At 37.4% G+C, this 27313-nt stretch overlaps 1 protein-coding gene across 10 annotated transcripts in view; it reads right to left on the bottom strand.

The window, feature by feature from the left end:
* Positions 1-231: 231 nt before the first annotated feature.
* LOC134802727 (probable nuclear hormone receptor HR3) overlaps positions 232-27313 on the bottom strand; it is a 170173-nt gene continuing 143091 nt past the window's right edge. For 6 of the 10 annotated variants that reach the window (XM_063775384.1, XM_063775379.1, XM_063775382.1 and 3 more), the window contains 11 exons: positions 21622-21735; positions 19648-19761; positions 11989-12157; positions 8917-9104; positions 7676-8182; positions 6385-6499; positions 4826-4980; positions 4327-4435; positions 3592-3710; positions 2271-2421; positions 232-1421 (listed from right to left, as the gene is read on the bottom strand). In XM_063775384.1, coding sequence (XP_063631454.1) covers positions 1298-1421; positions 2271-2421; positions 3592-3710; positions 4327-4435; positions 4826-4980; positions 6385-6499; positions 7676-8182; positions 8917-9104; positions 11989-12157; positions 19648-19761; positions 21622-21735 — 1865 coding nt within the window. In that variant the 3' untranslated portion in view covers positions 232-1297. The remainder of the gene's footprint in view (positions 1422-2270; positions 2422-3591; positions 3711-4326; positions 4436-4825; positions 4981-6384; positions 6500-7675; positions 8183-8916; positions 9105-11988; positions 12158-19647; positions 19762-21621; positions 21736-27313) is intronic. The other 4 variants (XM_063775385.1, XM_063775387.1, XM_063775388.1 and 1 more) reach the window with 1 other exon arrangement.

The raw sequence follows: 27313 nt of genomic DNA, 5'->3' as shown, positions 1-27313 counted from the left end.
ATCCCTAGTGCGCAAAACGTTCAAACTGATAAACAAGACCAAGTGCGGGTAGTTCGAAAAACTCGCGCGGCTAGAAGATGTTGATGTCAACTTGAGCCAGTCTTCTCCGAGACCACAGGGACAACGCCGTCCTCGAAACGTCGGAGGTAAATCTTAAAACTTAAATACGCGATTAAGTCCCGTTGTGCAGTTTGATAATGTTTAATAATCGTGAAAGTTTAAATCAAGGTACATTAGGTACAAGAAAGTCATTAAGCGAACGTAAACTTATAAAAAGGGGCAGTATCGTGTATTCCTATTTTACAAAATAACCGACAGTCTACATCGAAGACAAAACATCAATCATAATCATTTGAAATAAATAACAAGTTACAATTCTCTTTAAAAAAACTGTTAAAATTAATATAAAAGTCCTACTCATAAGGGTTTCATTAAAAAAAAACTGTTGTGTGATCTACATCTTTCTACACCGTTATAACTTCTTTATTTATTTCTTAATAAAAACTCTATTACTATTATTATATTTTTATAATAATAATTATTATTTCTTCATCCAAGTTAGATACAGTTTATGATAATTATATTACGACACGCCATTATACAAAATACACAATAAAACATATAATGGAATGTATTATTATGTACTTTTATACAGGCAACTAAACCAGTGTTCGTATCTACATTATAATTTGCTATGTTATAACATGAACATAACAAATAAAAAATACAAGTTCCGGTTTTACGCGAAACTAAAGATACCTACATGTCCCTAGATTAAATTTGAGAATTAAATAAACATTTAAATATTAATATTGTACGTACGTACCTATACGTAAATATCATTATAACAGTCTCAAAGTACATACATACAATTATAAATAGGTTAACAAATAACGTTTAGGTATCTTTAGTCAAGCGGAGCCTACAGCTGTCATTTGACAGTCTTTTGACAGAAAATACGTCGTCTCAGGGCAATGGGCAGAGATCCACATCTACGTACACGACACATCTGTGTACACAATTATACGACACGTACCCGTTTTGTACCGCGTACACTTCCGACGTGCAGACATTTTCACCAATGCATACACGTTTTAATCTTATACACGATTGTACGTATATCCGTTTTAATGTGTACCCGCTGCTATTTCTACTGCATGCACACGACGCGTACAGGACACGAAGATGTACACGATTAAACATCGTGTACCCGTTTATACAATGTGTACCCGTTGCTATTTCTACGGTGTGCACACGATTACACGAAGAGGTACACAGTTATACGGCGTGTACCCGTTTAGACGTGGTAGTCGAGCACGCTGTCTAGAGAGAAGAGCTCCTTGTAGAGCGCGGGGAACACGTGGTGGGGGTGCGCGGCCTTGAAGCGGCACAGCGCTTCCAGGTGCATCAGGGACAGTTCTCTGTAAACAAATAATACACATATTATATAGTAAAGCTAAACTCAGATCTGAGATTTTTTAGGCTTCGGCCCTTGTTAAACCAGTTACTGCTCTTTGCAGTGCACTTTCTATCTAAGAAGGTAATCTGCCGTGTCACGCCCAACTCCGTTAACTTGAGTTACATGAGTTACGGATAACAAGCAAAATCGTCTTTAAATCCGTTAAATATATATCATCTAAAAAAATTTTTGGAAAATTTTAATTATTTACTGAGAAAAGCATATGACTAACTCATATGCTTTTCTCAGTAATTTTGCGTGACACGGCAGTAATCTTACCTATCAATATAGGATTTAAATTCATACAATAGTTAATTCCCTGAATGTCCTAAATACATAGCTCAAAAATTTTATCTCCGAATAAGCTGTTATGAATTTGTTAGCTTATTCACAAAACTGGCACCCAGGGCAAGTCTAGGGCCCTGGCGTTCAAATTATATACTCGAAAATCGTTCCCCAAACCTCTCATAACGGCGGTTGAAGGCCATTTGTCTTAAACCTGTGTTATGTTAATTTAGTAAGACTAACTGTAATTGAGAATTGCCAAAATCTTTTCCAACACAATTTTTGGTTGGCCTAAATATCGTTGTCAAGGATGTACACTAAGTTTGTAAAATTACCTTAAAGTAGGTATCTTAGCCAAAAGTGTATTGAGTACTATTACGTCGCCCTTCAGAGGTGTGTGTTTGGTCTCGATATCGTACCTAATGATGTAGGCGTGTTCAGATATTTGTGAGCGTCTTGACTGTTCCTATATATCTGATGGCGACTGTACGCTAAGTTTGAAAATGGAAAGTATCTGCAAAATTACCTGAAAGTAGGTATCTTCGCCAGAAGCGTATCGAGTACTGTGACGTCGCCCTTCAGAGGCGCGTGATTGGTCTCGATCTCGTGCCGCATGGCCGCCATGGACATGTTGAACAGGCACTGGATCTCCGGGTTGCCGCGTACACCGTGGCGCTCTGAAAAGTTTGAAAAGTGAGATTAATAATTTGCGGGTATTTATTTTTAGAGCAGACCATAATCAGGCGTGGCTCCGCGATTTCGTCGCTTTGCTACAGGTAGCTAAAAGTACATCCGTTCCACACCAATTTTGGTGTGGAACGGATTTGGTGTACCACCTAGCGGCCATACCTGTCCTGATCGTGATAGACGCGTTTTGTTAGAGAGTGAGTCTTCGGTACTATTATTTATTCTGTGCCATAATCCACTTTTCATGTAACGATTAAATTCTTACCCCCTTATTCATAAACGTTTACTAAAGTTGACAAGCCGATAATAATCGTTTGTCCCTTTCCATCATACCATTACGTCGGAAAGGGACAAACGATTATTATCGGTTTGTCAACTTTAGTAAACGTTTATGAATAAGGGGGTAATTCATTAAGAGGAAAGGGGACGGCTGTTTCTCCATACACCATTTTCCTCTCTGGATATTGACATTATGGAAAATATTTTTAAATAATTGGATGTATATTAACCATAACTATGCCTCTACGTTTGACTTTTCGATTTTTTGATTATGGTAAAAATTAGGAGCGATAAACAGATTTCATAAAAACTTTTAAATGCTCTTATAATAATTATAAATTCGAAACAAAATCAAACGTATGGGCATAGCTGTGGTTGATATACAAAAAATTGCGTCAAAAAAATTTCAATACTGTTAATATCCAGAGAGGACGAGGACTACGTTTGTATGAAAAGGCGATTTCGCGCGGGTCCTCCACTTTCGTCTTAGTCAGTTTCCTGGTTGGGTGAAACAGATCACTGTGTTATGTCTTTCCTGTAGACATACACAAGAGTTAAGGGCTATAAAGGTTAATTTTCTTATTTAACCCTTATTATATTATATTATAAAACTAGTGTGTTCGCGCGAACTGTACATTTTTCTCTCCTGTGGGCAATAGTTAACAGCTTGTGGGCATGTAAGTAATGATTTTATCATAGTTCTCTAAATAAAAGGAGGACCTTTTCACGTGGATAAGGGTTAAATAAGAAAATTAACCTTTATAGCCCTTAACTCTTGTGTATGTCTACAGGAAAGACATAACACAGTGATCTGTTTGACCCGGTTGTCCAGTTCTGTATGATAAAACCATTGCGAAAAAGAAGGAAGATTAGAATATTACCTGGCCACAGCAGCACCAGGCTCTGGTAGAGCGCTAGTTCAGTCTCAGTAAGCTTCAGGCGGGCGATGGTCTTGGCGGCGTCGAAGATTCCCACCACCAGCGCCATGTCACGGGGGTCGCTGTAACAAGATAACAATTAAATTAAAAACCGGCCAAGTGCGAGTCGGACTCCCGCACGAAGGGTTCCGTACCATTACGCAAAAAACGGCAAAAAATCACGTTTGTTGTATGGGAGCCCCAAGCGGACCCCGTCACAGTACGGGACAAACGCTAGGAGGAGGATGATGATTCTCTTTTAAGTATTTATTGTTATAGCGGCAACAAAAATACAGCATCTGTGAAAATTTCAACGGTCTAGCTATCACGGTTCATGAGATATAGCCTGGTGATAGACAGACAGACGCACGGACAGTGGAGTCTTAGTAATAGGATCCCGTTTTTTTCCCGAGTATAAAAGTATAAATAGTATACAATTACACTAACGGTTTTACTGTGTGTACCCATTTGTCATGTGTAGGCGTTGCTATTGCTACGGTATACACACACAATTATATGATGTTTACACGAAGATGTACACGATTATACGACGTGTACCCATTTGCATAATTGGTTGTTCAGGTACCCGTTGCTATTTCTACAGTGTCACAGACGAGTTAATGGCACCCTTATCATCATCATCGGTATGATAAGGGTGTTATTCATTTTATTACATATAGGTAATGATTATATACTTACCGCGCGTGTACACAATCTCTGATAGGCAACACGACGTCCCCGTAAAGCACGTTGTCTCTGTTCACGTCGATCAGTCGAGAGAGACGGACGATCGCTAGTTCAAACGAGCCTGGAGAAGAAAGAAATAATTGCAAATTATTGGAGAAAAGTATGCCGCACTTCACAACAATTTTTTTATTTATTTTAATTTTTTGGCACTCTGTCGGTGTTAACATGAGCACAGCTATAGCATGACTAGGCGCGACTAAAGAACAACTGTACAATTTAAGCGTCTCAATTTTGGAACGCCTATAACGTATCTGGAGTTATAATATCATTGAATTTTTTAAATATTGAACATTATAGGGCTCATATGTATGGTCGGTGCCCCAACTTACTACACTTACTAAACTCCACCATACGTCGCCATACTAATTGTATAGAAAAGTGGATACTTATTTTAGGGCACCGCTGTACATTGTATAGTTCTGAAAGCCAATAAATTAAAAAAAATACTCACCAGACTTGAGCAGCAGGATCTGATCGTCCTGAGTTAGTTTCATGAAACCGGGAATGAGTTTCGCGAACTCAATGATGTTCTGAATCATCCCTGTCAGTTTATCCGCGCAGTCTAGCCACATCTCCTCGTACGTCATCGAGCTGTAGCACAGTTGCCTGGAAAGAATATGCAGATGGTAATTAAGTAATTGGGAGGTAATAATGGTTAAATGGGAGGTAATAAACGTGGGGAGGGGTTTTGGATGAATTTTGATGAATTTATGTGGTGATATCTACTGATAAAATAAAATAAACTAACTGTCTATTGATAATAATTGTGAGTAATTATAAGTCTAAATATGTAATGAAAATTATATTATATAAAATGATCTACTAAAATTATGAAAGGCTACTTATAATGACATAAATAATATTAAGTGCGTGGCTTTTCAAAACAAATAATCATACAAATATATTAAACCACTCCTTTGAATTAACAAATTTTTCTTGCGAATTAAAATGTTTTTTCTAATTAATGAGGCACATGTAAAAAGCCTTTTTGGCTTGCTTGACTGCTTGTACAGTGCAATTCAGATAACTGAAAATGGGTTACCTACTTTGTATAGTATAGGTACCCATTTTATTGCTCTTAATTGTATTTTTTTTGCCTTGGATAGCCACAAATAATGATACAATGGTTTTAATATTACGAAGCTACGTCCTCTTGGTCCTCAAATGGTGATGGGCGGTGATGGTGATGAAGTGATGCGCTGAAAAACCAGGCCAAAGCCCCACAATCTACCGAATACAATCATTATGACTTTTAATTAAATGTTAATTATAATTATACAACTGTTAATAAAGTTATACTGGAATTAATTAAAAAACGATTATTAATTGTTGAATACCAATTGTTTTCAGGGCTGATTGTTAACGTCATGATTGTCATTGAGTTTGTTTTATGAGGCGATAAAAAAAACAGAATCATTTATGTTGATTAAGGATAGGTGACATAAGGATTAATTTTATTGTCGTAATTAAATAATCCAGGGGCAATTCGTGATTTAAATAGCACTAAGTAACACGAAAAGCAAAAATTGATGTTAGCTCCGTTAGGAACCTAGCGTTATTAGATCGAACTACTGAGTTCCTTAAAACTTAATTACAAAATATAATTTTATGTTTATCTATAAGATGATTATCGCTGAAGGAAAAGATCGCTAGGAAACTAGATTGAATAAGGACTAAATAATCAGTTAGTCAGATGACAGTCGCTTTTGCAAAGAAAAAAGAAATGCAGTTAGACCAAGATAAGACTGCAACGATTTTGATAGCACACGCAGTGCACGTGTTATTTTAAACGTGAAACTTCTATGAAATTATGACGCATAAATAACACTTGCACTGCGTGTGCTATCAAAATCGTTGCAGACTTATCTTGGTCGAACTCTATCCGATTTGCAATACCGAAGTGACCCCATAAGTGCTCCGTAGAAAATGTACGGAGCACCAACAGTCTCAGTACTTTCAGTCACAAAAGCGGACTCGGTCGAAAAGATCCGGCAAAGTTAAGAAACTTACTTAGAGACATCGAGGGGTTTCCGAAACATCTCGTGAATGAACTCCAGCTTGGGGTTGGTGTTGGCGTGGGCCTCCGCTAGACTCTTCACCAGGACCTTGCTGATGTCGCCTTCCGCTGAAAAAGGGACCCCAATCAAACTTGGTCTACACACACACATGTAGATATACGTGGGCCATACTGAAAGTTTCTGGATTCTGATATATGAGAAGATTTATTTTTTCTAAGTGGCCAGTCCAGGAATTTTCAGTATGACCTAAGTACTAGACTTATATCGACCGGGATATGAACCGTGATTACCTTTTGTATTGTTTTCGAGCTCCCTATATTTGACACCCACCCTCTATCATCAGTTACCCGTGAACAAGATGCATGTAACTGCGTCGAAATATCGGGAGCTCGAAAACAATACAAAAGGTAATCACGGTCCATATCCCGGTCGATATAAGTCTTGTGAAACTAACCGTGAAAACTGTAGGTATATAGGTAATTGGGAAGTTTTGTCTCTGACTATTTGTCTATTTATTATTTTAAATATGCATCATAGTAAAATAAATAAAAGAAAACGAATTTGATTATAATAGAGTAGAGTTGTAGTGCATAATTACTTTCCATCGTATTTTCGTGGAAACGTTGGTATTTGTCATGATACTTCAGTACTTTTTGTACCGAGACTGACTGAAATAACAAAATACGTTCGTACGTTTCCGTGAAAATACGATGGAAAATAAGTATGCACTACATCTATACTAGCTACAGCGTATTGTAGGGGTTGGGGGGGGGGGGGGGCTAGAAGCCCACGAAAGGTTTTGGAATAAGGTGGATTATGAAAGAAATTACCATATAAATATGTCATTTTGCTCCCTTGTGGCACAGTCTACTATTCAATAGTATTTTCACGGAAACGTACGACAGTTTCTTGCTATTTCAGTCAGTCTCGGCACAAAAAGTACTGAGGTTGACTGAAGTAGCATGACAAATATAAGGTTCCGAGAAAATACAATTATGCATTACATGTAAGGACTAGGACTACAATGTAGTCATATCAGTTAGGAACATTAAATACCTGTCTGAAATTTTCATTAACATAGGTTCATTATGTACTACTTTTTTGACAACAAAGATGCATTTAATTATATTTGAAACATAACAACTAGGTAATAACATAAATAATATAAAATAATATCGAACATAAACGTGTCTAACAAAAATATTAAATGCACTACTAAACACTACACTAAACGCAACCGAAAAAAATTAAAAATAGCTTGGCAACCAATGGTATCCACTCACAAGGAAGATCGTCGCTCGAATGGCTTGAGCCCTGATGTCGCCTGTTCGTCACTGCATTCGGATTCACCATTCCCATCCCACTCATATTCAAGTTCAACGGATCCATCAACCTTCCATGTCCACTGCTGGATGTCAGATCATCCGGGCTTAGCTCCTCACTAGTTAGCGAAACAGAGCTTTGTCCGCTAACTAGCACAGAATTCTGTATATCCATTGGACTGTGTTGTAAATTCGAAGGACTGTGCAGGAATGTCGTTGAATCAACATAGCTGGCAACCAGATTATCAACTCCTAGTGACGTCTCTGGTTTTATCTCCTGTTTTATATTAATAACTCCACTGGATATAGAGGCGGGGGATTGGATCCTGTCCGGCTCGTATCTGTCGAAGTCCTGCAGTCTCCGCGGGATCTCATTCACGGTCGTCTGTCGCATGGATGTCGTGGATGTGGTTGCCGTGGATGTGGATGTCGATCCTGAGGGCCGGACGACCGTGGTTCCTTTTTCGTCTATATGTACAATGTGGAATGTTAGTATTTACCTACTGTGACTATATTTTGCGTTAGTATTCACTGAGTACAGTATTTTCTACTCATTGAATCACTTAAAAAAAATTATTAATGCCGGATAGCCGGTTGAAAAGCATTGTTTAAAAGGCGGCTCATTATAAAACAGCATTTTATGGTTATCCTTAAATTGTACGTAATTTACTCATGCATAAGTCACGCATCCCTACTATATGTTATATAGAAGCAGAAAGTACGATCTACCTAGTATTTCACCGTTGAAAATACTTAATCGTCAATTTCTGTTAGATACATGTCCGATTTTATTTCATGTATTATAAATAAATATTACAATTACAATTCTAAGGCTGTTACGATAACCATCAGGCGGATTATTTAGCCAATAAAATAGTTACAAATCGAATGACGAAAGCTAGCACGAATGGAATGAACAAAACTTTCATTGTATGAGTGACACCTGTATCGATATACAGTCAGAGCCAACATTTTATTAGTTAACGTGATACATAGATATTTTCATTCACTCATTCCATTCGTGCCAGCTCTTGTGAATTATACTTGCCGCAAAAATAAGTGGCGAGTCAGGTCATAATGCCATCTCTTTCACTCTTGGTTGGTCTTAACAAGGGTGAGATCGTAAAGCATTATATATGATCTCAGTCGCCAGTTGGTATTGCGGCAAGTATAACACAAGCAACCACTGACATCCAACTCACCGTGGCCAATGAAGTCCGTGTCCAAGAACCCCCCCTGTTTGGGTTCGTACGTCGTGCTGTCGACGTACGTGTCAGCTGGCACTCCGTCGTAGGTCTGCGCCGGCGCCGGTTGCTGGATCATGCCGGATGTCAGCTGGGGCGTGCTGTTGTAGCCGTACGAGGAGATGGGGGAGGGGTAGCCGGTGTAACTGGAAATTAGAAAAAAAAAATATATAATTATAAGATAATTTTATAATTTCTACACAGATCGTCCTAGCTCCAAACTAAGCAAAGCTTTTACTATGGGTGCTAGGCGGCGACTAGGCGTCACAAACCCGGTTTCACCGAAATCGAAAAAACCGGAAAAACCGGGTTTATAGCCACTTGCAAAAACCGGGTTTTAACCTTGATAAAACCGGCTTTTTCTAGTTTTTCGGTTTTACAGTTTTAAATACATAGTTAGAGTATTTTGATGAGCAACAAGCATTTCAGAGTTTAATATACAATTCATTATACGCACTAATTGTTTAAATAAATAACCAGCTTACTATTTTCACTAAATATCCCTTAATTTCCCTAGTTTAACGTTGTAGTAGTAATGCTGATTGATCTCTAGTTAACATTGTTTATTAGAGTACTTAATTATAACAAAAGTCAATCTCGCGATATTTACCACGTACAGTTTTCTTCTTTTTTGTCGTATCGTCATGACTGAGGGACTATCAAATTAGATTTTTTTCACGAATTAATTCCCAGCAAGCTGGAAATCGTCTTAATACCTTCGTTTGGTTATAAATTAGTGTAATCCAAGTTTGCTCCATTGTATGATAGAGAGAAAAAATATTTATTCAGTTTAAGAATTACTTATACAGTTGTAAGTGTTGGCGCCTCTTTTTAAGTAAAAAATACCTGTTGACATCTGAGGATTCGAAAGATACCTTTATATGAGTTTTTTTGTAGTCAAAGATTGTACAAAACTGCCGGCACTTTGAATTTCTTTTTTTGTGTATAATCGTGTTAAACTCCGATTTTTTTTTCACCAGTGTCTAATCCACCACAACCTTGCTGGTAGTGACATTGTAATTGATGGTGTGCTGCCTCTACATCGAGTGGTTATGTCAATCGAAGGTAAAATGTATCTCCCAAGGCTCCTAAAATTTATCCACACATCCTGGGGTGGAGCAAACTCGGATTATACACATTTAGGACCAAATGAAGATATTAAAATGATTTCCGGCTTGCTGGGAATTAATCCCTCAAAACGCTTTTTTTTTGGATCTAATTTGATTGGCCTGTATATATCAACACCGTTGTCATGTAATATTTTACTTAGGCATTCCGTTTTAGAATTGCTGACTTAGTTAAAATCTTTATTGAGGAAATTTGATGATGATGGTCTTGGTAAAGATGAAGTAAATAGAAATGTCGTGGAAGACATATTAAAGCATTGATCCTAAAAATACTTGCTTAGTTTACAAATTATGCGACATACATACTTATATATGTTACGGGTACCTAATGTTAGAAGGTTGATTAAACTTAAGTTTACCAGGGTGTAACTAAAAATTTAAACAACAAGGGGAATGCTTCTAGTACTGAGTTTACTGTATGGCGAGAACCGCGAACTCCCGGCCCCGGGATTGAGTTTGTATAGACACTACAAGAAAATAAAGAACCGCATTCCCTCCATAATGAAATTACGCCCCATTATCATTGAATGCACCGCCACCTGTTATCTCTAACAAGAACCGCTTAGTACCGCTACCCGGTGATAGATGGCGCACGCGTTTACCGTTAAAAATGTCACTCTCTGTGACTTTGCGGTACCGTAATGGCTCTGTCTCGCCGTTGACACGGATATCTGAACAATCATTCTATAGGGCTTACTTATATACCTGGATACGTTTGAAATTGGACCTTCTCCCTTTAGATATAACATTTATTTTAGAAAATAAGTTGTTTGAGATATAAGACGGTTATTAAAGGTGACATATGAAGTAATGAAATACGGAAAAGCAACGGTTGAACGTTTAATGATGATTGACGATTTCTTGTACCGGTATATATTAAATCGTTCAGTAATGAGTTGACAATGATAGCATCATTTTTTAATGTCTCAACATGTTTTATAGACCCCACATAGACTTAAGCTTTTAGACCTAAAATACATAGGTATTATGTACCGTTTTATTATTCTTAGAAATCAATTAAGTACAGTTGTACGTAACATTGTCTTATGTATGAGTCTTGAATATAAAGCTAAGATTATCTTTGAAGACTTTATACGAATTTGCCTTTATAACCTTAGGTGTTTAAGCGACAACTCATTTTTTCAAAATTCAATACTATGAAGGTTTATTCTTTCATGCCAGTTAATTTTTGAAGCAGAGGTTTTAGGTTTCCCTTTTAAGCATAGATAAATATTTCTCTATGCTTTTAAGAGACGTCCTGACAATACTATTGTGAGGATACTAAGCTACCAAAATTGCCTACTGTTTGTATTACCGTAAAAAGGGTATAATGACAAGGCATATAAATTATCATTTACTTATTTCGGGGCCCCTTTGTTTCACATAAAGTTTTAAGTCATAAAGTATTGTTTGTCATATTATCATTAGTGAATTAGTCCTAAAACTGAAAGCGTTAACTTTTCATGATTTTCGTAAGGTTATGATATAGATAGGTTAGGTTTGTTTTATGGCAATCCTGAAAAGTTACGCGTTTCTGAACCAAACAAATTATGACTAACGAAAATGCGGACAAACAATACATTATGACTTAAAACTTTTGGGAAACAATAGAGACCCACTTATTTCATTTACTCTAAGACATAGGGTAGCATACAGATAATTACTATGTTGCTCTATGGACATAGGTACCTCTCCAAACTGTCTAATACTTTTGTCAAGGGGTCATTCTTGAATTTAGAGCGGCTTATGAATTTGGAAAGAGTAAATTGCCGTTATATTATGGTATAAATCAAAGTTGCTTCCAATTACGTGGCTCCATACCAAAATGCTGCCGGTTTAGTTCATCTATTAGATATATAGTATTACTATTCGATAACAGATGGCGCCACTATGCTCAACTTACCCATTGTAGTGTCCATGGAATTGATCGCTTGAGCTCGGGGTCTGTTGCTGTGCGTCATACACCGAGTCCGGTGCGGCGTCTGTCTGGGCCCGCATCTGGGCTCGGTGGTATCTGACCTCGTCTTCCACCTTCTCACGCTGTTTCTTTGACATACGACCGAATTTGACCGCTGTAACAAGAAATAGTTTGGTTAGTTACTTATTTAATGCTGGTAAATTGAAGGTCTTGTAATAATAGGTGTACACTGTACAAGTCTAGAGTTAGACCAAGCTAAGGCACCGATTTTAATATAACAGACTGTGCAAGTGTTATTTAAAGGTGATAATTTCATAGAAGTTTGACGTTTATAATAACATTTGCAGTCTGGGCTATCAAAACCGCTGCCAACTTAGGTTAGTATAACTCTATGCGTCTTTATAAACTTTATCTTCAAAGATAGACAGAGTTTAAGTATACGTTTTACCCGGCTAACTGACTAAGGGCCACTTGCATCATACCACTAACCCGGGGTTAACCGGTTAAACCTGGAGTTACCATGGTTACCAGTACGATTTGACACTGGGTTAACGGTTTAACCGGTTAACCCCGGTTTAGTAGGATGGTGCAAGTGGCGCTTAGGTAAGTAAAGGTAAACACGATATACACAGAAATGCGAGTAAAATGAAGTCTATGAATGAACAGAAAATAGATCAAAGTAAAACAACAGCGTTTTTGGGGATTTTTTTTATAACGCTATAGGTTCTCTAGAATTTTCTTAAAAATGTTACCTACCTCTGTGTGAACCTATAGAGTTATAAAAAAAATCCCCAATAACGCTGTTTTTTTACTTTGATCTATTTTCTGTTCATTCATAGACTATAGTGTTAATAATAGTACGATAATAAATTAATCGTCGTATAGCTTCACGGAAAATACTACTCCACACTAGATGTCACTACAAGCCACATTTTTCTCACAAGAAAACCTTTTTCGCTATTTGATTTCAGCGCCATCTACCTAACCCAATAAAAACCAAGGAAGCTTCCCACAGCGTAATTAAATATGACATGTTACTCAATACCTACGCGTGTGTGCGTGGAACGCGTGCTAGTGTGGGTGAGGACGTTGGCACACTGCCGAGTGGACCAATGAACTCTTGACGTATATATACGTATGACGCGTATAGTACGTAGCTGTGACGACACGCAGTACGGTACCTTTTTTACTGTGTGGCTTTTTGTTTTTTTTTTATTGGTGTTCGGATGCAGAGGAATTTAGATGTTCTGATTATGTTTCTTAATTTGTTTGATTTAGATGTTCTGAATTTTAGATTATGTTTTTTAATTTGTTTGATTATTTTATTTATGGTTAATGATTACTCAGCTAGTAGAGTCTGTTCGCAGTTTCGCACAGACTACCTATTTTGAACCATTTTGTGTCTTCTTGCCCAGGCTTTCAATTTAATTCGAATTGCAATTTAATTCGGTTGCTTTTTTCTTGTGTGTGATTTGCTAATTATGAATATATGTTGATTATAATTAGGAAAACATAAAACAGTATAATTAGCAGACTTGGTAATTCGGTGGCCGTAAAACGATTAAATCAAATACATATTATAGTCTATTATCAGTATTATCACTTGTCATTATCAGGCAATAAGCGCCTAATTATGTCAGTACAAACGTACAAACAAAGGGCGCGAAATTAAAATTTGCGCCTACATTTTTCAAATGTCCGCATTTAAAAAAAACATTTCATTTAAAAAATCATAATGCAAGTAGGTATAAATAAGCAGTGATCGGACAAATCATCGTAAAACCATCAAAAATCAAAAACTGCAGTTCACAATTGTAAAAAAAATTGTATCATGTTCCATACCATATTTATTTTTGCGATAAATTGTCCGAACTCTGTAAATAAGTGTTCTTTCATTTAAATATCCATTATTTACTTAAAACATGACCCTTGTAAAATTAGAAACGTAACGTAAAACATTAAACTTTAAACAAAAGATCTTTTCAATAGTTTTTAAACACATTTTATTATTTAATTTCCTTATTCTTTGTTTTCAAGTCCATTGCACTACCATTATATTATGAGCTCTTTTTCCAAACTTTTAAAAAGTACACAGAGATCTATTGTTTTTGGTCGGATTTTGGAACGTTAACCGGCCTGGATAAAACAAAGGGTTAGTGACGAAAATTTGTATGAAACAATGGTTTGTTCATACAAAAACATGTTTTGTAGGAAGTGTATTGGGGGCGTCGGGGCTATTTGCAAAGTACAAATACATTTTTAAAGTTAATACATGTGTTTTTCGCTATTTACCTAAGATAAAACTACCTTCTGCCCGCGACTTTGTCTGCGTGGAATAATGATGATGACGATTGATAAATACTACCCTATGTCCGTCCCCGGGCCTCAAACTATCTCCATACCAATTTTCATCTAAATCGGTTCAGCGGTTTAAGTGTGAAGAGGTAACGGACAGACAGAACCCACGCAGACGAAGTTGCGGGCAATTTTTTAGGGTTCCGTACCCAAAGGGTAAAAACGGGACCCTATTACTAAGACTCCACTGTCCGTCTGTCTGTCTGCCCGTCTGTCTGTCTGTCACCAGGCTGTATCACATGAACCGTGATAGCTAGACAGTTGAAATTTTCACAGATGATATATTTCTGTTGCCGCTATTACAACAAATACTAAAAAGTACGGAACCCTCGGTGGGCGAGTCCGACTCGCACTTGTTCGATTTTTTTATTCGAAGATTAAATCTCACCTGATGGTTTAAGCGCCGATGCAGGATGGGGCATATATGCTTACCTAAAACGTGTCTTTTCGTTCTCAATGTAAAAAGAATCTAGTATTTTCCTAATAATTTGACATTTATTGTGACACGACCACACTATGTCACTGTAAAGTTTGTATGTGCAGATAGTTGGACGCTGTATTTTAATTTCCATGTCTAAAATGCCTTCCATTCAATATACAAAGATTGACAGTCCTTATTTACTTGTCTCTAGCCTAATAAATAGTTGCCAGCGCAAACGTCGCGTAGTTACATAAAGAGTTGATGGTTACACCTACATCGATAAATTATGTTACGCTTCGGGCCTTTGCACAATGCTTAGTGATGGGACAGAGATCGATAAAAAGGTCGATGTGTTAAAGTTTGTTTTAAAAATCCCTCCTAAAGAATCAAGTCACTATATACAATTTAAAAAATAAATGAATACTGATATTTTTTGCTTTGTTAGGTAAATTATTTTATAATGCTTTTCTATGAGCGAATTTTTACATTGAAACTGGGTGGTTTTGTAACCAAGAGAACTACAATGACAGTTCGATTGCCCCAATTTACTGATCTGCCATTTTAGTACAAAAATTGCGAAAAAAGCAGAATTGTAGTAAAGAGCTTAATCATAACATAACATTCACAAGCTAACGTCACACATGTATGTACATATATTGAGCATCAATTGATACGAGCGACAAGAGTATGTAAAACAAACGTCTAGAAATATAAAAAAAATGCCCTTTATATAGATGCTGACAGGCAACGCCCAGCCTAAACAGTTGAAGGTTAGAAGAAACATACATTTTTCAAATGTCGTAGTGTAGAGTACGTTCCATAGCTAGTAGTAGGGGTAGCTACGTCCCAGATACTGCATAAGCTATACGTACAGATGTATCCGACGACAATAAGACAGTAAGTGTCTGCTGGAGAGTTACCTGTCGACAATCTGTCCCTGTGGCAGTCAGGCAGTGTGCCAGACAGATCCAACGGATACACCTGTAAGTATATCCCTAGCTATTCGCGTTACCTGTTTATCGTATAGTTTATCGAGCATGTCGCAACACTACTGTCAATTACGCAACTCCTCACGGCACGGTGGCGTCGTGCTATGTGCTCTGAATGTACGGAGCTTTATTTTACGAGTACTTAGTCTAATATTTAGTTTAAAAAAGTCCGTGCCATTACGCAAAAAACGGTAAAAAAATCACGTTTGTTGTATGGGAGCCCCACTTAAATATTGATTATATTTTGTTTTTAGTATTTGTTGTTATAGCGGCAACAGAAATACATCATCTGTGAAAATTTCAACTGTCTAGCTATCACGGTTCATGAGATACAGCCTGGAGACAGACAGATGGACAGATGGACAGATGGACAGACGGACAGACGGACAGCGGAGTCTTAGTAATAGGGTTCACATACAGTAAACAAACCACATTGACACATGGCCTACCGCGAAACAAGAAAATCGAAATTTCGTTATCTAATCTCTCTATCACTCTTGCATATTCGAGCGATAAAGAGGCAGATAGCTAAATTTCGATTTTCGCGTTTACCGGTAGGCCCTTGTTAACAAACCGCCTTGATGCATCAATGTCATATTTTATTGTCTGTGAAAACTTGTCAAAAAACAGTTTAAGGCACAGTATGTATAGGTTAGTCTATGAATTTACTGAGTCGGTAGTGCTGCACTCTGGCGGCAGAACATTGCAGTAATATCCCCTATTGACGGAGCCCCAAATTAAAAATTATCGTTCTTCGAAATCCAGCTCTTGTACACACAGTTTAATAACTGTGTGAAGAGCTGGATTTTGCTGTTTTTTCTCTTTGTCTCGCGGAGCTGCTACAAAGGCTTTGCGGAGCCCTAGAGCTCCGCGGGGCACACTTTGAGAATGGCTAACCTATACTATAAGACCCACAACAAAAGCTTTTTTAACTTACCGTGGAACTAGGTCGATTTGAGTAAAAATTTCTCAACCTAATATTTAAAAATAAATTGTGTAAAATTCCCCCCGGAAAGTTTGGAAAGTGTCAGCAACGCGCACGTGGGTCATTCTCTGAGAATGTCTGCAGTTGCGTGTAATCGCCACGACTATTTTCATACATTTCGTATTAGACCGCAGACATAATTTTTGAGAATGACCCACGTAACCTTTCAGTTGCAAGCATCCATAGGCTACGATGATCGCTTACCATCAAGCGAGTAGTGTACTTGTTTTGCCACCGACGTATAAAAATCGCGTCGCGTTTTTTGTCTCACAAATTATGTCAGATCCTGTAACGTCTCGCTCTAATGCCCAAGAATGCGATTACGTGTATGTATGTGTGTCAGTACGCTCATTAGCACGCATATATGCCAAACAATTCGTTTTTATAGTACGCGTGTCGGCCGAAATTAATCGTGTTTTTAAGTCGGCTAACTAGCTCGATAAATATCGGACATCGATTAACATTACAGTTTTTACCCGACTGGGGAAAAAGGGGGGGTTGTATGTTTAACCGTTATAGACAAAAAAATAGTAAAATACGTTTTTTATACCCCCTTAATTTTTAATTTCTTTATTTATCGTTATTAGTAGTAATAGAAATATTATTTACACTGTAAATTTCAACCGATTATTTCTTACAGGATTTATAAAGGTACGTATCAAACCCTAAAAAGTAAGTAACCTAAAAAGTAGGTTACCCTAAACAAGTGTTAGATTACCCTAAAAAAAGTAGGTTACCCTAAAAAAATTGGTAACCCTAAATTTGCATTACCCTAAAAAAGGTTCCGATAAAAATTCCCTACTAAGGTTACACATTTTTTCCGTCACTTCTTCATGCTTAAACCGCTGCACTGATTTTGATGAAATCTGCTATGGAGATAAATTCCCGTGAAAATACATACCACACCTACCTACCACAAATATATTAACGGGGACGAAGTCGCAGGCAGAAACTATGGTTTATATAAAGCCCTGTAGGCGCAAATCGCGAATAAACTGTACGGTGTATGCGACCATGTAAGCATGTAAATTGTATGGTGTATGCGACCATGCAAATCCCAGTAATTGATTTTAGTAAAGATAAGCCCAGGTTAATAAGCGAGACGGGAGACTCGGAGGCGGTTGGTGCGAGCGAGAGGTCCAAGTCACAAGCTTTTTAAAAAAAGTTCTAGATTAGGACTTTCGAATGCAATACGCCTTGTTTTGAAATCCCAGATATAAAACTTTAATATCGATTGTCCCGATTTTATATTATATCTTATCTAAACGAACAGTAGCCTACTACGACTGCCTTATCAGTGTGAAACTGACATATTCGCTAACTTACTTTATCTATACATCTCGCTCGCACTGACATGCCGGTACACACACACGTTAGCGAATCTGTCAGTGTCAAAATCGTGGTATGGTTAAAGGAGAGTTGGGTAGTAAACAGTCCAATCGAACTGACATTCTATAGTATCTACTGGAGCATAAAACAAAAACGAAGATCATAACTATAGTGTGTATCTTTAGGTATGTATTTAAAAAAGAGTAAACAAAATCTACTCTCAAATGGCTCCTTAAGCCAGTTGATGGTAGATGAAAACATTACATGATCAAATAATGTAGGTTAAAGTCAGGTCGTTCAGTGACACATCCAGGCGCTTTAGTATTTTGGTTGGTTAACCAATAAATGTTATAACTACCCGAAAATGTACAAATTATTTGTATACTTTTATTTAAGTACCTAAAGATACAGAGATAATTGAAAAAACTCCTACGAAAAATTTAAGCTGGTTACAAAGCTGATGAAATCTTAATCCGCTCCCGCTCCCTCCTATGGCACGCGCGTATAATTCGCAACCGTATAAACACAACATTGCGTTATCACGGGCGATAAGCGGTCGTTGACCCCAGCCCGCTTCCTCATACCACACGTGGTTGGACGGTTGTGTTTTATTTTTTATCGCCGTTTTTTTCTTACGTTTAGTTTATTAAATTATTCGGGGGTCTGAGAACTGTAGCCCTCGCCAACCCCCATGGGACCGTAATTTTGATAAAAACCGTTTACCGTAACACCAAAACACTAGTAAAACTAGTGCCTACGCTAATTCCTGGGATTAGTTGCCAAGCGGACCCCAGGCTCCCATGAGCCGTGGCAAAATGCCGGGACAACGCGAGGAAGTAGTATTTACTTATAGTTTCGGAACTATTTTACAAAGAACAAGGTTACAAATAGGCAAAATCATTTCCGCACCCAATACCCCGGGGCATGGTTGTGACAATATTTTTATTATTTAATTAATTTAAAAAATATCTTTTTATTTATTTAATTTTATTACCAACCAAGTACCTGTATTACATCCAAGTTTTATTTTCATTATAAGATCTCTATTATTGTTTCTAATGATATGTTTTTCAGTAAAGTTTTTATCTATGTAATATATATCTATCTAAATGAAGCTTTATATTTCTAACATTTCCATTTTGCTTATTTCCTTTTCCTGCTACGAAATTTTCATAAAATCATTTTCCCGCGGTGCGTTTGTTGTATTGTTGTTAATGTTGTTGTTGGTGCTGTAGTTTTTGTGCAGTAGTTTGTTTTTCCAAGGGAAAAGTAATGCAGTTGTACTTTTGCTAGAAAGAAAAGATTGCTGGATTTGCTGGTTGGTTTTGCTTTGGGGGCTACGCGGGAAGTTGGAGCTTAAACACGACCCAATAGTAAAAGTGCCTAAGCGCCACTTGCACTATCCCAATAACCCGGAGTTAACCGGTTAAACCGTTAACCCGGGGTCATATTGTACTGGTAACCATGGTAACTTTAGGTTTAACCGGTTAACCCCGGGTTAGTGAGATAGTGCAAGTGGACCTAAGTGTAATAAGCTCACGTCATTAAAAACTACGAGTACATACCATCACGGCTCATCCCCAGTTTGAGGCACTTCTGCAGCCGGCAGTACTGGCACCGGTTGCGGTTGACGCGGTCCACCACGCACGCCTTGTTGCGCGGGCATTGGTAGTTCACCACTGAAAAACAATACTGTGTTAGTTTCTTAATAAATATCTATTTCAAAAATTTGGGGCAACCCTAGTAATCTTTTTAAAAAATGGAGGTGATGACCCTAAAAATTATGGTAACCCTACAAATCATATCAATAACCCTAATGTTTTGGTAACCCTAAAAACCGTATCCTACCCGGGTAGGTAGGTAGGTACAATGTCCTTCCCTATTCCCTATGCTACGCAAGTCTTGTTACGCGGCGACATTGGTAGTTCAACACTGAAAAACAATACTGTGTTAGTTTCTTAATAAATATCTGCGAGAAAACATGAAAAATATTGAGCGAAAAAAAAAAGAAGACAAAAAAAATTTGGTGGCAACCCTATAAACCCCTACTCTATCCTAGCCTTGTTAAAAAACAATACTGTGTCAGTTTCTTATTAAATATCTGCGAAAAATATGGTCAATAAAATTGGGTAAAAAAAGTGATGACCTAAAAATGTGGTGGCAACCCTAGTGCCTAACGTAGGCCTTGTGCGAGCAATGGTTTTAGTGGTAGTACACCACTGAAAAACAATACTGCCCTATGCTATTTGAAAATACATAAAAAAATGGGGTGAAAAAAGTGATGACCCAAAAATTTGGTTGCAGCCCTAGAAACCCTATTCTAAGCTTGTCTAGTGCACGCCTGTTGCGGGGGCTTTGGTAGTTCACCACTGAAAAACAATACTGTGTTAGTTTCTTAATAAATATCTATTTAAAAATTTTGGGGTAACCTTAATAACCCTACAATATAATATCTATTAACTCACATTTATAGACGGGTCTAACGCGAAAGTGAAACCTGTGTCGAAACGTCGGCAAATCAAGGTAATTGAATAAAATTCGCGTTAGACCCGTCTATAAATGTGAGTTAATATGTGTTCAAAACGCGAAAGTTTAAAATATAATAATATAATATTTTAAAAAAAAATGGAGGTGATGACCCAATAAAATATGGTAACCCTACAAATCATGGGTTATATAGGGTGAAAAAATGAAAGCCCGCGTAAATTAACCCTGATGACTTGATGATTGATGTAAGGTCCGGCTCCGGAGGTCGCGGGTTCAAACCCCGGCTCGTACCAATGAGTTTTTCGGAACTTATGTACGAAATATCATTTGATATGTACCAGTTGCTTTTCGGTGAAGGAAAACATCGTGAGAAAACCGGACTAATCCCAATAAGGCCTAGAATCCCCTCTGGGTTGGAAGGTCAGATGGCAGTCGCTTTCGTAAAAGCTAGTGTCTACGTCAATTCTTAGGATTAGCTGTCAAGCGGACCCCAGGCTGCCATGAGCCGTGGCAAAACTGCCGGGATTACGCGAGGAAGAAGAAGACTTGACGATTGATGTTTAAGAGTGATGACGTTTTAGGGTAAAAGCACGTATATATGACCCCTGATGATTTGATGACAAGAATAATGACGTATTGGTGGGAATGATGACTGATGTTTAGGAGTGAAGTAAGTGACGTTTTAGGGTAAAAGCACGTATAGATGACCCCTGATGATTTGATGACAACAATAATGACGTATTGGTGGGAATGATGACTGATGTTTAGGAGTGAAGTAAGTGACGTTTTAGGGTAAAAGCACGTATAAATACCTCGTTATGACTTGATGACAAAAATGATCTTTATAAGTGAATGACTGATGTTTAGGAGTGAATGACTGATGTTTAGAAGTGAATGACTGAATGCTTGTGATCCAAATGAGTTTATAGGGTAAAAGCACGTATAAATGCCACGTTATGACTTGATGACAAAAATGATGTTTAGAAGTGAATGACTGACGTTTGTGATCTAAATGAGTTTTTAGGGTAAAGGCACGTATAAATGAAGCCGACCTGTGCTCTGGGACCGCCTGAAGAACCCCTTGCAGCCCTCGCAGGTGATGACCCCATAGTGCACTCCTGATGACTTGTCCCCGCAGACCTTGCAGGGTATGATCTCGATTTGGGCTGCAACAACAGAAACAAATATGTTAGACATTTTATACTCATATATAAGTACATTAAGTACTCGTTTATTTATAATATTATACAGGGTGGCCTAAAAATAAGTGCATTCCCGTAGCCAGGGAGGTTTAGGGATTATACTGAGCAACTTTTACTATGAAGCAACCCCGAATTCGCGAAAAAAAATTACACTCCCATAGAAAATGGACCAGCCAAAATGTATGAAACAGCCAAAAAAATTTTTCGCGATTTCGGGGTTGGTCCCATAGTAAAAGTTGCTCAGTATAATCCCAAAACCTCCCTGGCAACGGGAATGCAGTTTTTTTTAGCCACCCTGTATGCTATTTATGTATAAACTCTTTATTGTACAAAACACAAACATATATGGCATATGATAGGCAATACAAAGGCGAACCTACCCCTTTAAGGGATTTCTTCCAGTTAACCTTTTAATAGATGAGAATTGATGAAGAACGGAACATTTTATAATATATAGTTTTAAATTTTAAAATAATTACATGGACTATTATATTAGTAGTCTGAAGAGTCAGACTAAAATAATATCTTTTTCTTATGATGTAGGAGACAAATTTAGTAATAGGATCCCGTTTTTACCCTTTGGGTACGGAACCCTAAAAATGAGAAGGAAATGAAAATAAAAATCTTGGGGCACTTTTTTCTCTTATTAGGATCAAGAGAGCTTATGATTATGAGTAGAATAAACATAAAAAAATCCCAAAATCTGAAAAAACACTACACTTTTTTCAGATTTTGGGATTTGGGTTATGTACACTTAAAATAAAATGGTTATACTTAAATATGATACAACGATGACATGTCCTAAAACGGCCATATGACGAACTCGAATAGCGTCTTATAAATCGACATTGCCGTATTAGGCGGGATGAGGGTTCAATGACCGAGCTCCGACCTTGCGGGTCGATGACCTCCAGTACGGTGCTTCATACAAAATACTACGTTTGGACTAAGTACAGTCAACTGTAAAAATATGGGTGTAGCCAACTTATTCAAAAATATGTCCCATAGTTCATAGGGCTTGTGCACAAATCACGCGAGGTTCGATAGGGGGAGGGGGGTCACGATAAAATCACGATAGATCACGTTGGGGGAGGGGGGTATAAGGAAACCTCACGTGTATTTTTCTACAGTGAACGCAATTAAGTAGATATTACCTACCACATGAGTACCTATATACTTTTTCTCGATTACGTTTAACACTAATCTTCACTTTGCACTTCAAAATAGCGAGTCCATTTAACGAAAATAGAAAAATAAACAAGATTTTCTATATACAATACTACTTATCTCAAAATTAGGTCGAATGAAAAAATTTCAAAAAAATACACGTGAGGTTGTATGGGGGGAGGGGAGGTAGCCAAAAACCTCACCAAATATCACCAAGGGGGAGGGGGGGTCAAAAAGTAGCCGAAAACACCTCGCGTGATTTGTGCACAACCCCTTAATTCGCTGACATATTTAAGAGCTATGGGACATATTTTTGAGATGATTTGTGCACCCATATTTTTACATTTGACTGTACTAAAATTACAGTTCATTTGTCAAAATTAGTTAAACTAATCTGTAATTTTAGTACAGATGTCGTGCATAATTATTTACCATCGTATTTTCACGAAACGTACGAACGTGTCTTGTTATTTCAGACATTCTCGGTACAAAAAGTAGTGAGGTAGACTGTAGTAGCATGACAAATACGAACGTTTCCGAGAAAATACGATGGAAAACAATTATGCACATCTGTAAGTAAGCTTAGTTAGGAATCATCCCATCCTTGATTGTATAGTGAATAGGACACTCAATTGACATTTTAGGTAATTTCTGATCTGGGATATAATAACAGCTAACAAACCAAAAGACCGTTAATATAAATACCAAAAATTTTGAACATGAAATTTTTTTTTACTTTTTTTCGAAAACCCTTTAAAAATGAAGCCTAAAACTAATCAGGCTAATTAGTATTAAAAATATAACCTACGTAGACTTCCAAAATCATTATTTAATTTTACTTATTTATTTATTTATAGGTAAGTAAATTATATAGCCGTAATTGCTACAATTACGGCTAGGCGAAAACGCGTTGTAAAATTAAACATTGAGTAAGTACATAATTCAATTAATTTAATATTTAAAAGAATAGTAACTAAGTAGTTAACAAATGTAACAATAATATTAAAGAAGAGTTTTTCTTCCTGTTAAGTACACAGTTTTTAACTGAATTACCGATGCTTTTAAACCCTGACCAGTACGGTTACCATCAGTTTGCCACTGACATAAACGCCGTCGAGAACGTAATTTACTTTCTATACATCTCGCTCGCACTCGCATATTAGTGCAAACGGGATGTATAGAAAGTAAATTACGTTCTCGACGGCGTTTATGTCAGTGACAAACTGATGGTACCCGTACAGGAATATATATGATCGCGCGCCATGTTGCGGAATTTCACTGGAACAATTTTTTTCATACTATACTGAACTGTCAGACTGTCACCCTATACATGAGAATAACAGCGCCCTCTTGACAATGACCATACCACGCATGGTATAATAATATACTCCGCCTGGTACTCCATTCCCGTCTTTTCTAGGTCACCTAACTGACACAAGCCTACGTCATCATGCGACAGCGCTATATGATAATATGCATAGTCTAATAAAACATGGTCTTCCATTTACAGAGTGACACGGGGCTACGTCACAACAACATGGCCGCTATATATAGCGCTATCGCATATTATCATATAGCGCTGTCGCATGATGACGTAAGCCCGTGTCAGTTAGGTGACCTAGAAAAGACGGGAATGGAGTACCAGGCGGAGTATATTATTATACCATGATAATATGCGATAGCGCTATATATAGCGGCCATGTTGTTGTGACGTAGGCCTGTGTCACTCTGGGAATAGAAGACCATGTTTTATTAGACTATGATACCACGAACCTTTACCATGAACTCCCCACCTGTCATCATTCTGCAGCCAAAAAATCCGATGTCAGATGATTAGCAAACCTAAGACAATGTCTTTGGGCCACAAAACTGTCCACCTCAGTTGAAATAAAATGGCGGCCACAAACAATGGTGTTGCGATGTTAATTGTCAAGTGTCATTTAATTATTGTGATAGAGGATGTATATCCTGTCATTTCCACACCTTTTGTTGGGCAGGAAGTGGATTTCGTAATTTAGTGACAGATAATCTAGTCCTTAATTTTTGAGAATCATTGGGGATTTGACTACTAGTCAAATCAGTTTCTTTTTTCGAACTTTCAGAACGATTTTGCTACTATGGAATTTATATGAAACACTAGAATGTGACGTCACAATCAAATTACCTACTCTTTATAGTTTTATACGGGTTTTAAATAGATTTTTCGTATAAAAATAACTGCTGTCTACGTTTCTCTATTAATCTTCTGGTGCTTTATTTCATGCATGGTGTAAAATAATTTATTTTAAATACAGTCAAATATCCTATTGTTGAAATGACAGACGGACATGCTTTCAGACGCGGATTTAGAGACCTAGGGCCCCTAGGCACTTGGAATTTGGGAAGCCCCCTACTTTATCTCAAAACCATTGCTAGGTAGCCTGGGCCCCTAGGCCCGGGCCTTGTGGGCCTAAGCGGATATCCGGCCCTGGCAAAACGCTATCTCTTAACAGACTATGAAGTAATAAAGTGTAGAAATGTAAACGTCATATTTTCATGAATAGGGAATATACGAAATTTCGTTATCTAACCTCTCTATCACCCTTGCATATTCGAGCGATAAAGAGACAGATAACTAAATGTCGATTTTCGCGTTTCCCGGTAGGCCCTTGTTAACAAACCGCCTTGATACATCAATGTTATATTTTATTGTCTGTGAAAACTTGTCAAAATAAACCGGGCAAGTGCGAGTCGGACTCGCGCACGAAGGGTTCCGTACCATAATGCAAAAAACGGCAAAAAAAAAACGGTCACCCATCCAAGTACTGACCCCGCCCGACGTTGCTTAACTTCGGTCAAAAATCACGTTTGCTGTATGGGAGCCCCACTTAAATCTTTATTTTATTCTGTTTTTAGTATTTGTTGTTATAGCGGCAACAGAAATACATCATCTGTGAAAATTTCAACTGTCTAGCTATCACGGTTCGTGAGATATAGCCTGGTGACAGACGGACGGACGTACGGACAGACGGACGGACGGACGGACAGCGGAGTCTTAGTAATAGGGTCCCGTTTTACCCTTTGGGTACGGAACCCTAAAAACAGTTTAAGGCACAGTATGTATAAGTTACTCTATGGTTTACTAGAGGAGCTAGTGCTGCACTCTGGCGGCAGAACATTGCAGTAATACCCCGTTTTCTAAAAGTAAAATTCTACTTTCCTGACCGCTGTCTTACACACAAGAACCTAATTATATAAGATTTTCTCGCAAATGTCACCAAAAACAATTAAAAATCGATCTCTACACGTGTGACCTTAAATCATCAAACACATCAAACTCTAATTAATACGATAAGCGATACATTTTGAACACAAGGATTTTGATTATACCTACTTTCGTTAGGTATTCGGTTAATTTAGGTACTTATTTAGAAAATATAATGGAAAAGAAACGGACACACATATTGGACACACCCTTATAAAACAAAGTCCCCCGCGTCTGTCTGTTTGTGTGTTTGTTGTATGTTTGTTTGCGATAAAACTCAAAAACTACTGAACGGATTTTCATGCAGTTTTCACCTATTAATAGATTGATTCTTGAGAAAGGTATAGCTGTATAATTAACCCGTGCGAAGTTTTTTTTGATAAGGTACACTAGCCAATAATTGACCCTAAAATTTGACAAGCGCTAATAGTTAAGTACAAAAATATACTAAGAGAAATTATTGACTAGTAACTAATTATTTTTCTATTGTGTCAGATCAAAGGCCAAGATCCTTTTTGGGTCACTGAAGTGAAGTAACGCATTCACCGCTGAGCTACGGTCGTAGCGCTACGTCGTAGCTGATAACATGGGTTTCCCGGCATGTAGCGAAAATGCTTCGTAGATGCAAAACGACGTGTCGTGATTACCGCTGAATTGGGTATTTTAATATTGATAATTTTATGATTAAATTGTAATGATAATAGTATAAAATTTGCATTGTAACGAAGGAATGACAATATTTTAAATGTAAATTTTATAGTGTCGGTTAAAAATAACAAAAAATAGATAATCTTAATGATAATTTGCTGCGTGTGTTGTTGAGTAATTGTAATTAAAATCATAATGACAGAAGCAATTACTGAATAATTCTTTTGTTTATATTTGACAAATGTTTTTTAGGTTTTTGCAGAAAAATATCGTCAAGGTTGAAACAATTTAAGTTGTTTAAGTAATTTTTAGGACTATGATTCGTTAACAAAAATGTTAGAATCCCTTTTATTTGTGTATGTCTGTCTGCGGTTTAGTTCGAGTGTAGAAGGTGAATCATACATATACAGCCAAAAAATAAGTGCATTCCCCTTGTCAGGGAGGTTTTGGGATTAACTTTTACTATTGGACCAACCCCGTAAT

Source organism: Cydia splendana, chromosome 25, assembly GCF_910591565.1.
Source record: "Cydia splendana chromosome 25, ilCydSple1.2, whole genome shotgun sequence".
NCBI lineage: Eukaryota > Metazoa > Arthropoda > Insecta > Lepidoptera > Tortricidae > Cydia > Cydia splendana.
Note: the sequence above shows the minus strand (reverse complement) of the source record. Positions and strands in the feature narration are given on the sequence as shown.